This window comes from Macaca nemestrina, chromosome 6 (assembly GCF_043159975.1).
Source record: "Macaca nemestrina isolate mMacNem1 chromosome 6, mMacNem.hap1, whole genome shotgun sequence".
Lineage (NCBI taxonomy): Eukaryota > Metazoa > Chordata > Mammalia > Primates > Cercopithecidae > Macaca > Macaca nemestrina.
Genome location: NC_092130.1, coordinates 172,098,746 through 172,110,917, shown reverse-complemented (window position 1 = coordinate 172,110,917; position 12,172 = coordinate 172,098,746). Strand labels below are relative to the sequence as shown.

General features: G+C 44.6%; 1 protein-coding gene across 6 annotated transcripts in view; it reads right to left on the bottom strand.

Annotated features, from left to right (window-relative positions):
- Positions 1–12,172, bottom strand: part of LOC105489489 (semaphorin 5A) — a 512,498-nt gene that overhangs the window by 111,768 nt on the left and 388,558 nt on the right. For all 6 annotated transcript variants that reach the window (XM_011754315.3, XM_011754312.3, XM_011754314.2 and 3 more), the window contains exon 12: positions 8,405–8,612. In XM_011754315.3, coding sequence (XP_011752617.2) covers positions 8,405–8,612 — 208 coding nt within the window. The remainder of the gene's footprint in view (positions 1–8,404; positions 8,613–12,172) is intronic.

Genomic DNA, 12,172 nt, shown 5'->3' with positions numbered 1-12,172 from the left:
AAGCCAGCACAAACAAAAACTCAAGACTTTGAGATTTGGCAAACACTACATTCATTCTGAGGGGATAATATTTACTTTGTCAAATGGGTACATGCCAGAATGTCCTCCTGAATGTTTATTTGATTAATGACCAAATGAGTACGGCTGTCTGTCTGGGAGACCACGTGGGAACCCTGCGATTTCTCTGTACACATTGTGTGCTTTTCCCATTGGCAGAGGCTGTCTTTAGGGAATATTTAATTATGAAAGGTGTCAACCTATTAACTCCGGCTTTTAAAACTTTGACTTTTAGAGCAATATACGTCCTGTAGTAATCTAATTTCCACTCTAATTTTTTGATGAGGTGTTAATTTCTTTAACTAAATGATATTATTAAAGGCTAACTGCATTAAGAATGCCCAAATACCAGTTCACTCAATGGAGCCAATGTCTTTTTCTTTTTTTTCCTAGACGGAGTCTTGCTCTGTCACCCAGGGTGGAATGCACTGCAACCTCTGCCTCCTGGGTTTAAGTGATTCTTCTGCCTCAGCCTCGGAGTAGCTGGGATTACAGGTGCGCGCCACCACACCCAGCTAATGTTTGTATTTTTAGTAGAGACAGGGTTTCACCATGTTGACCAGGCTAGTCTCGAACTCCTGACCTCTTGATCCACCTGGGTCGGCCTCCCAAAATGCTGGGATTATAGGAGTGAGCCACCACGTCCTGCCCAAGGTCTTTTTCTTAATGCTCCATCTTTCCCTCGAGTTTTATAAGGCACAATTTAAAAGGTGTGACTCTTTTATATGTAGGTTATATGTAGTTTATAATTCTTCCAGTTCCCAGATTTTCTCTCCTTTCCCCCAATTAGTTCATTAAGCAAAAATAAAACAAATCAAAAAATAAAAATAAAAATAAAAAAACCACCCCACCTAAGGCCCAAAGGCTTTCAATGCTTTTGCTACTGTGTGATATTGCCACATTTTTCTGTAAAGGAATTTTGTTTTGTCACAGGAATTTTGCTTGTTTTCAAGGTATGAAGTAAATTAGCAGATAAGGGAGAGGCAGAAGGTCCATTTGTTAGTTTAACAAATATTATATTTACTGACCCTTTTTTGAACTGGATACCAGGCTGGGGCCTTCATTGAACCCAGAAGCACAGAGGAAGCCCAGCCTTTGGGAGCTCGTGTTCCCACATCTTGAATGAAGCCTGTGCTGGCATGCAGGAATTCACAGTCTACTTTCTGTTCTATGATGAAAGATTAATTGCACACTCTTTCAATGAATGTTAAATAAAAAGGTAAGATTGTATGAGTAAGTATCCAAAGGGTAGAAAAGTTCATGATGTTCAGAAAATATTAGGGTACTGATTAACCTATGTAATGTAATAGCTCATTTGACAAATGTAATATCTAATTTTATAAATTAGTGTTATTAAGGGACATTCATTTATTCAAAAGGCAGATGATAATCTCACTTAGGGGTCAGCAAACCACACAGCCTGTGGCCAAATTCATACGGCCCCCTAAACTTTTCCTGAAACACACAACTGGGGAATGTTCCTCACTGGTAACTGTTCATGAGTGCACAGAGGCCACAGGGCAAGGCTGACTCACAGGTGACCTAAGCTTTGGCCCCAAGATCCTCCCTGGTCCTGCAACATGGGAGGATTATGAGGAACTGCTGCAAAACCATTCCTCCCGCATCCCTATGTCACAGGAAGGCTGTCAGGAGTTTCTCATTGCTTTCCAGGTTCTGATGAGTTGAAAGGCTTTCTGCCCCCTCATACGCCCATACTAGGATACAGCTTTAGGCTCTCAAACTGCCAGCATGAAATGGGCCCCGGGGAGTGCAGTGCCTTAGTTCTCCTGCTGCACCATCACCTGGCCGTCTTGTTTTGTTTTGGAGACAGAGTCTCATTCTGTCACCCAGGCTGGAGTGTAGTGGCATGATCTCGGCTCACTGCAACCTCCGCCTCCTGGGTTCAAGCGATTCTCTTGCCTCAGCCTCCCAAGTAGCTGTGATTTCAGGCATGCGCTACATGCCCAGCCAATTTTTGTATTTTTAGTAGAGACGGGGTTTAGCCTTGTTGGCCAGCTGGTCTCAAACTCCTGACTTCAAGTGATCTGCCCTCCTCAGTCTCCCAAAGTGCTGGGATTACAGGTGTGAGCCACCATGCCTGGCTGCCCCTTTTGTTTTGATGTCATCCAGTGGGACAAGGGATGTGGCGAGTAGACTCTTTTTTTTTGCTCTTTTTTTTTTTTTTTTTTTTTGGCTAAGTAATAAACTGTCTGTATCTAACAGTGGATCACAATTTTCTCACCAGACAAACCCATCAGCCTTGCTTGACCCACACATCTACCCATTCATATGGTCTGTGGCTGCTTTCACATTGCAAGGGAAGAGCTGAGGAGTTTCAACAGAGACTGGACACCTGTGCAGCCTAGAACAGCTTCTCTCTCTCTGGCTCTTTGCAAGGAAAGTTTGCTGACATGCTGATCTACTCAACTCAGTCCTTAAAATGACTTTAAAAGTCCATATCAGGGCTGGGCACCGTGGCCTATGCCTGTAATCTCAGCACTTTGGGAGGCCAAGGTGGGTGGATCACTTGAAGTCAGGAGTTCAAGATCAGCCTGGCCAACATGGCGAAACCCTGTCTCTACCAAAAATACAAAAACTTAGCCAGACCTGGTGGCACACGCCTGTAGTCCCAGCTACTCAGGAGGCTGAGGCAGGAGAATCACTTAAGCCTGGAAGGTGGAGGTTGCAGTGAGCGCTGAGATCACACCACTGCACTCCAGCCTGGGTAACAGAGTAAGACTCGTCTCAAAAAAAAAAAAAAAAAAAAAAAAAAAAGAGTCCAAATCTGCAGCCCTCCCATCACCACACCTCTAAGCTGTTCTTTTCTTAGCCTTGAAGAGGTACAGTCAGTCATACTACTTACAAGGCTATAATAGTTTCTTGTGGGAGAAAATAACAACCTGATTTATAGACAAGACAAGATTATTAGAGGGCAAGTCCTGTGATTGCTCTTTCCTTCCTGAAGTACAGAGGTAGGAACCCTATTAGTTCTTAGCCAGAGCTCATAGGGCAGCAGGTTCTGAATTCACACTGGTGTTTACACCAGGCAGGTAGTCAGTAAGTGTTTGCTCTTGGCTGCTCCATCCTGGGCCTCCTTATGGAGACTTTTTCCACTTAATTAATTAATTTATGTATTGTAGAGATGGGGTCTCACCATGTTCCCCAAGCTAGTCTTGAATTCCTGGACTCAAGCAATCCTCCTGCCTCAGCCCCAAGAAGTGCTGGGATTACAGGTATGAGTCACCACTTCCAGCCTTTTTCCACTTTAAAGACACCAGTTAGAATGGCGATCATTAAAAAGTCAGGAAACAACAAGTGCTGGAGAGGATGTGGAGAAATAGGAACACTTTTACACTGTCGGTGGGACTGTAAACTAGTTCAACCATTGTGGAAGACAGTGTGGTGATTCCTCAAGGATCTAGAACTAGAAATACCATTTGACCCAGCCATCCCATTACTGGGTATATACCCAAAGGATTATAAATCATGCTGCTATAAAGACACATGCACACATATGTTTATTGTGGCACTATTCACAATAGCAAAGACTTGGAATCAACCCAAATGTCCATCAATGACAGACTGGATTAAGAAAATGTGGCACATATACACCATGGAATACTATGCAGACATAAAAAAGGATGAGTCCGTGTCCTTTGTAGGCACATGGATGCAGCTGGAAATCATCATTCTCAGCAAACTATCACAAGAACAGAAAACCAAACACCGCATGTTCTCACTCATAGGTGGGAATTGAACAATGAGATCACTTGGACACAGGAAGGGGAACATCACACACCAGGGCCTGTTGTGGGGTTGAGGGAGGGGGGAGGGATAGCATTAGGAGATATCCCTAATGTAAATGACAAGTTAACGGGTCCAGCACACCAACATGACACAGGTATACATATGTAACAAAACTGCATGTTGTGCACATGTACCCTAGAACTTAAAGTACAATAAATAATAATAATAATAATAATAATAATAAAAGATAGTAAAAAGAAATGACCACATGATGCTACTGGACCATGAGCCAGGTGCATGGCCTGGCCCACAGGATGAGGTTCAGCTTTCCTGTTTTCCTCTGCTACACATTGTACTCATATCTGGGCTTACCCAGATTCCCGAATTCCTCAGAAATTAGTGAATGTGAACTCACTTCATGCAACTTATACACAGATGTGGTCAATAAGGCCTAAAACGAAAAAGGATATGCATGAACAGTGCGGTTTCTCTTGCACTCTACATCCCCAGAGATCACCACCGATTGCAATGAGTTAGCTTCATCTTTTGCATGATTTTCTCACTCTATTAAATGGCTGTGCTAAACAATGCTAACATCAAAACACAATTTTTGGCTCATCTTTGAGGTCAAACTTGACTGAAATACAATTTTGAAATATTCACCTTTTAAAATAACTTTCCAAGGGAACAATGCTGTGTTCCAATCAGTCACAACACATGTGTGTAGTTAGTACAGGGAGGTGCTTGTCACCACTCCCAATCCCCCACGTCTGAGGTCGCACGATCTCCTTAAGAACAACTGGAGAATGGAAACTCAGCTTAGAAAGCTTTGGGAAAACAGAGTACAAACCCTCCTTCATGTTTGCTTGATCCAGTCTGACAGCAAGCAGAATGAGGAAGAGGCTAATGGGAAGAAGGGGTAAGCATCTCTCAGGAGACCTGGCTTCTGCCTGTCCGGGTACTGACCAGCTCTACCTCTCAGTTGCACACATGAAGAATGCAATCCAGCAGCTCCTTCAGCTGAAATCTGACCACTGAATGGGTGGTCCTCATTGTACTCGGGGCAGCAGAAAGAACCAGTAATACAGCATAGGCCTGGGACAGTCTCGGCTCTGACCCAGGTCTCATGTTGCAGTAGCTATGAGACTTTGAGCAGGACACCAAAAATCTGAGCTGCCATTTCCTCATCTGAGCAATGGATATGGTATGCTACTTTACTTTCAGGATTGACATAATCATTCTGCAAAATTCTCATAAAATCTAGCATATTGTCAGACATGTAAAAGAAATTTGTGAAATTGTATCAGTTATCATTTATACACATTTTAATAAATGTTATTGTGCACTGCCTTTGGAAAAAAAGACTCAAGAAAATTAAACATGTAAATATGATTTTGAAGGAGACAGGTAATTTAGATAAGCAGTTTCCCTTTTTAAATACTTCTAGATTCATTTATGAGACTGGTTTTCCAATAATAAATGGCATCACTGAGATTCTATGATGGAAAGTATATTGGAAAAGAAATTAGTATCCAACTATTACCCAATTGTTTTCCTATTCCTATTTAGTGTACTTCTTTAAGCATCTTTCTGAAAGATTAAAATTGCTTTTGTCAAAAAAAAAAACCCACAACTTTTCCTTATAATTTATAAAAAAAGTTTATGCAGTTTTTATTCTTTTTAAAAAGATTCTTTTCTCCATGGAATGTTAACTAGGGAGGGTTTCCTATCTTTCTACAGGAGGAGGATAGTAGAGAAACACATTGGAAATATTCAGAGAAATGCTTGGGTTGAAATCTTTAGTTTTCTTTTCTAGAATGAAATACTGAAGGGCCAGGCACAAACTAACCCCCTCTGAGGACTCGAAGACCACAGTCCATCAGTTGAAAATGAAGTTAACGATCTCTTGTTGCTTTTCTCAGAGTAAACAGCAGGGTGATTAAGCTCCAGCTATAAATGTCAAGCTCTTTCCCTCCGGAGCCCAGTGAAGACACACCAGTGGCATCATTCTCCTTGAAAGAAAAGAGGGAACGGTGAACTCCTCCCCAGGCCTCTGCGCCTGGAGCACCAGCTCCTGTGGATCCACAAGTGGGCTGGCAGTTCAGGTGCATGAGAGATGCCAGGGACACCGTGCCTCTCATCGCTAATCTGATGCAGAACTTAGTTCCTAAGCTGCATGTACAAGAGGCTGAGCGATTGTGACCCAGACTCAAGGAAGTAGAACAACCTATAAAAGATGAATTGCCTCATGCTCTGTAAGCCATGCTCCCCCATTCTGGCACCAGAATCACCCTGCAGACAGCACAGGCCTGCGGCTTCCTGCGGGTTATCCTGCGTCACCCTCCATAAAGGTCATCCCTCACTGGGCTGGAGTTGAAAGACGGGTATCCTTCCAGATACATTCCAGCTATGACATCCTGTTGGCCAGACCCCAACCCTGTTACCCACTGAACCAACAGCAACCAGGGAAGAATAATTTCTTCCCTAGGCTAGTTCTGCAGGGAACACATACCAGAATAAATTTCAAGCAGCCACTGGTTAAATTTACAAAGTAGGCATATATAACAATGGCAGTTAATAAATATCACTAGCTGTTACTAAGGCTCACAATATCATTATGATTAACTGGGAGGTTCCTCACATTATTCCTCAACTCTCTGTCTCATTTCAAAGGAGACATTATATTATAGACTTCATTTTCTAGAATCATCTTGAAAGGCATATTGTTGGGATTACACATAAAAAACTTCCTTCCACCTAAGAATACTCACTTTGCAGAATACTTTAAATTTTATACTCTCTCTATTATCCTATTTGATTCTATAGCAATTCACACATGTTGGATGAGAAAGTGAATTCTCAAATACTTTTGTGACCTGGGTCAAGAAATAGCAACAACAGGGCTGGGCGAAGTGGCGCACGCCTGTAATCTCAGCACTTTGGGAGGCAGAGGCGGGCAGACCACTCGAGGTCAGGAATTCGAGACTAGCCTGGCCAACATGGCAAAACTCTGTCTCTACTAAAACTACAAAAATTAGCCAGGCATGGTGGCACATGTAATTCCAGCTACTCAGGAGACTGACTCAAGAGAATGACTTGAACCCAGGAGGTGCAGGTTGCACTAAGCTGAGATCACACCACTGCACTCCAGCCTGGGTAACAGAGCAAGACTCCATTTCAAAAAAAAAAAAAAAAGCAACAACAGGTCTGTACCATGAATCCTAGCTTCTAAGTGCCAAAGCCAGTGTCATTAGGCACCCTGTTTTGAGAGAGAGTGGCCCATGTAGGATAGATGTTTGTGAGTGATATATCAAAAAGGACTATTTCTACTCCAAATCTGCAATTTCACCCCACTTTAGGGGGTGGAATTAAACAAGATGCCTAAGAACATTTAAGATTCTGATTTCCCCAGGGGTGATCTTTTGTCAGGGGTCAGAGTGTATATACAATTTCCCAGAGTAAAGTGCTGGTCAAATGTGTGATGTATACAGTACTTTTTCATTTCCTAAGCACCTGGGCCAACATGTTTCCAAATTAAACTTTAAACACAACCATGGTCGATTGTGGATGGCCCATGGAAGATAAGACTGGCCTGAGGGTGAAGGAAGATGCAATGACACTTGGGTTTCCCTGTGGCTGGGAGACCTCCCTCCCTACCCTCTCTGCAGGCTCAGGAGAGAAGCAGCACTCCAGGGGAGCGGATGTCAAAGATAGTGGCGGTGGGGGGTGTCCCAGAAAGTGGGGGCCACCGCAGCAAGATCAACCACTCCTTCTCAAGGGGTTATCAGTTTAAGAGCTGTGGTCGAGAAGGACATATACCTTAGAATATTTTTTGTTATTTCTATATTCAAATAAAATACAAGCTTGAGGCCAGGTGTGGTGGCTCAAGCCTGTAATCCCAGGACTTCGGGAGGCCGAGATGGGCAGATCACTTGAAGTCAGGAGTTCAAGACCAGCCTGGCCAACATGGTGAAACCCTGTCTCTACTAAAACTACTAAAATTAGTCAGGCATAATGGCACACATCTGTATTCTCAGCTACTCAGGAGGCTGAGGCATGAGAATCACTTGCAGCCAGAGGTTGCAATGAGCTGAGATCTCACCACTGTACTCCAGCCTGGGCGACAGAGTGAGACTTCATCTCTCTCTCTCTCGCTCGCTCTCTCTATATATATATATTATACACACACACACACACACACATATATACACACACATACACACACACACAAATATACACATACATATACATATACACACATACACATACATATATATGCTTGTGCCAGATTAACAGATTAATACAGTCACCAAATATCAGTATTATCACTGAGTGTTCTAAGGCACTGAATGATTTATTTTAACCTTGACAACTGCTTACAGGTATTATATCGTGGCTTCTCCTCTGAGGAGAACTGGTGGGTTATTCTCATCACGGTTAATCTATTTTCATGAAAGTTCTGCATCCTAGCGCACAGGACTCTCAGAGGCATGAAGGGCGGCTCAGGCCATTCAACTTCAGGGCATCTGAAGTCTCCCCAGCTCTCTCTGGGTGGGCCCTTCACACACACTAGTGCATCCCGGCCCCGGAGATGCCCTACCTGTGTGTGCGGTAGAACTGGCACCTCTTCAGAGGGATCTTGACCACGTGCTCCCACAGGCCCACGAACAGGACGCTCTGGCTGTGCAGGATCTGCAGGCTCCTGATGGGCTCCCTCCGCCTCTCAGGGAAGAGCTCAATCTCCTCCAGCAAACAGCTGCTTGCGGTCTGATTCAGGGGCGCCCGCACTTTCTTAATGGTTCCGTAATCTGTGAAGGCCACAGGATGAGAAGGAAACAAGGTCAGCGGGTCTCACAAACCAATCCCTGGTTAAACAGAGTGTGCTGTGTATGCAGCCATGGATCTCCAGCCAGGAAAGCCATCTAAGCATCCTTCAAAAACAGTACACCTGGCCCCACTGCAGACCAGTTAGGTCAGCTGCACTGGATGTGGGGCCCAGGCAGCAGTATCTTTTAAAATGAGGCTCTCATGTAGCAAGAGACGAGGACTAATCATATCCAATTGGACCCTTCCAGTTCCAAGTCTAGGGATGGAGAGCTCAAAGTAGCAAGCTTTGTGCCGTTCCATGGAGAACATCAAGGGAGAGAGACCCTCAAGGAATGATCTTGGATTCTTAGTGTCAGAGGTGCTGACTTTGGTGCCCAGCAGGGCAAGGAAAACACAATGTGATGGGCAGCTTCAAACATCCAGGACAACAGTGATGCCCCCTCCTCCTTCCTGCCCAGAGAAGTACACCCTCCTCCATCTCTCTCCCTCCTCCATCTCTCTCCCTCCTCCATCTCTCTCCCTCCTCCATCTCTCTCCCTCCTCTGTCTACATTAGTTCCTCCTTTCCTTCTAGTGCCTGCTCTTTGGGATGATTTTCTTGGGCTCAACTCCTCTCAACCTTCTTTCCTGTGCTTCTGAATATCCATTTCTGGCCTGATCTAAGCCCTCCCCGCTCCAAGTTTTCTGCTCCCTGGGTGTTTCTGTGCACTTATTTATCTGCTTGACTGCTAACACTGCTGGAGCGTGAGCGACCCCCGAACCATGCAGCCTTCCCAGCTATGAGGGGCACGGAGTAGGGTCTTCTCAGCATGCCAGTGGGAGGGTGGCGGGGACAGCATGGCTAGCACCTGTGTGTAGGGGGGACACACAGTTGAAACAAACATTGCTCTCCCAGGTACCCTGTGCTGTACCCCCAACCCCTTGCTGACACCCTGCAAATCCCAGGCATGAAATCCAGCCTTCTGGAAGCCCCTCAGAGATCCACTCAAGTACCTGGAATCATCCTGAAGGCCCTGACTGAGTAACACCTTCCATGATCCTGAGTTTTGAAACATCATGAATCTTATTTTGCAAACACAGAAAACGAGTTTAAGAAGTTATTCTAAACCCAGAAGTAGTCAAGAATATTTGACTTCAAGGCTTCCTATCAAGCAATTAATTGCAAAAGACCTTGGATAAACTACTTTACATTTTTCTCTCTCTATGAAAGCCTTAGAGATGGAGGCTATTTGTGTTTTAAAAAAAATACATATGCAGACATGTTTTAGCCTGAATTTACTTTAAAAAGTATATCTGAAACGTCTCCAATGAGCATTTTCTGATTATGCATTGACTGAAAAATCATGTATACAGTACTGGCAAACAATTGCTTGCTTTTGCTTTAAGCTAACTGGTTAAATAGGTGACCTTTGAAAAAGGTCAAGCATACACTGAAGTACGCTATATGCTGGGAAGATTTTAAAATGATCTCAGAGAAAAGAGTATGTATTTGTGTTCATGTAAAAGGGTGAGGACAAAAGAGAGAGAGAACGGGAGACAGGAGAGAAAGAGGCAGTTGTGGTGTAGAGAGGCAGGCATTTTAACAAATTCACAGTTCACAGAGGTAAACATGTAAGAAAAAATGTATGTCTTAATTCTACAATTCAAATTAATTTTGACTTGGACATCACAGTTCATGAGCTTGTTGGAAAATTCAACCTCAGTGATTCTTAGGTCTCTCTGCCCGGGGTAGAGTGAGGCGTCAATAAACTTACACAGCACCAAGGAACTAACAGGGAGAAGACGGGGGCTTCAGGGAAGGTGACTTCAGCACACATATGTCAGCCACAAGGCCCTGCAAGGAGGTCCCCATGAGGCACCAGCAGAGGGAGGTGTCAGCCTTCCCATGGAGCCCTGATGGGCATAGAGCCTGTGGGCGCCTTTGGGACATCATTAGACACGGGGACATGATCTGAGCCACAGGTTAGGAGGGAGGCAGGAGCAGAGCTTGTGTGAGAGACTGCTGTGTGAAACAGGAACTTTCATAGAAGTTCAGGGGTGGGGTGGGCTGCCTAGAGTCGGGAGCCAGCTGGAGGATCACTATGCTGTGACCAGCATCGCACTAGTTGCTTACCAGCCCAGTGTGGCATGGGAAACAGAGTTTACAGAACTATAGCCTATCTGAGAATTTAACAAAGACTCATTGTTATTTATTATTTATTTTGTTGAAGGATTATTATTCTGAGAAACCTGCCCAAATTAACAACAGTCAAGATGTCAATATGTTCATATGTATTTCAAATTCTTAAGTAATTGTGGAAAGAATCGAACTTGTAAAGATTCGTGACAATTTGACTTTAAAGAATGAGCCATCATTGATCACAAACTTTCACTGCATATTTCTGCACGCCTTGTATCTGATTTTCCAACTGTAGTTTTCTAACAAAACTACAGGGCTTAGCATTTCAGAGCAAAGTGCTCAGCGTGGGCTTGCATGCTGGTCCACAATGCATGACCTTGCATCTTCACTCTCTGGAGTGTCTGGCATGTGACAAGTCCCCTCCACAGTTCCCCCTTCCCTCTGCATCAGGTTCAACACAGCACACAGGGATCCCTCCTGTCTCCTTGAAGCTCTTCCTTCCCCTGCCTGTGCCCTGCCCTTGCTCTGAACTCCTGCGTGCTCACGCATTTGGTCACAGTCTTCTCATCCCCTGTCCTCATGATCACCTTCGGGTCTGTTTTCAAAGTCGGGATCTTACTGCTGAATGTGGGCTCTGTATCTGCAACTAAACTTCCAGGGACTGGAGACACCAGAAATTTGACAGGCCTCCCTGACTCTCCATGTGGCCTACCAGCATGTCCCACCTCCTGTGACCTTGTCTAAGGGACAGCAGCACCATAATCCCAGTGCTGATGATGGGACCTCTCCTTCCCTGTCAACCACAGCTCACCTAGTTCTCATCCACCCGCTCCTCCCATCCCTGCTACTCCTGAGGCTTCCTCCACACTTCTGTCACCTGCATCTCCCCAGCACACTCACTGCTCTCCTCACTGCATCTAGAGCCAGGCTCAGGGCATGCACTTGGTGGCCCCACGCTCCTGCCTCCACCTTCGCCTGTACCTCTCTGTGCTCTGGCATCGGCCACCAGGAAGCACTTGCAGCCCAAGAGCCTGTGATTGTGGCATACCCTGGACATGCAGCTCCTGTGCCTGAGGTGACAAATGACAATGTTATTTTCTTTCAGTGGCAGAAAGACAGAGACTGCCCTATAAAAGAGACATCCCCCAAAAACCCATAGATTTCTATTTGACATGGGAGGACAATAGCAGGACCCTGGTGGATCTTGCAAAGCTATTTGTATTTGGTTGCTGTTCTTACTTTACAACATTTACCATGGTTTTAGTTACTAACTTACTTGTTTTGTGGTTTTTACACTTGATCTTAGGCTCCATGGGGACATTAGAGCTATGCCAGTTGTGTCCTGTGATGTATGCGTAGTGGCTGCTATTAGGGCCGGTAGAGATCAGATGTTTCACAAATATATGCTGGTGAAAGACTGAAC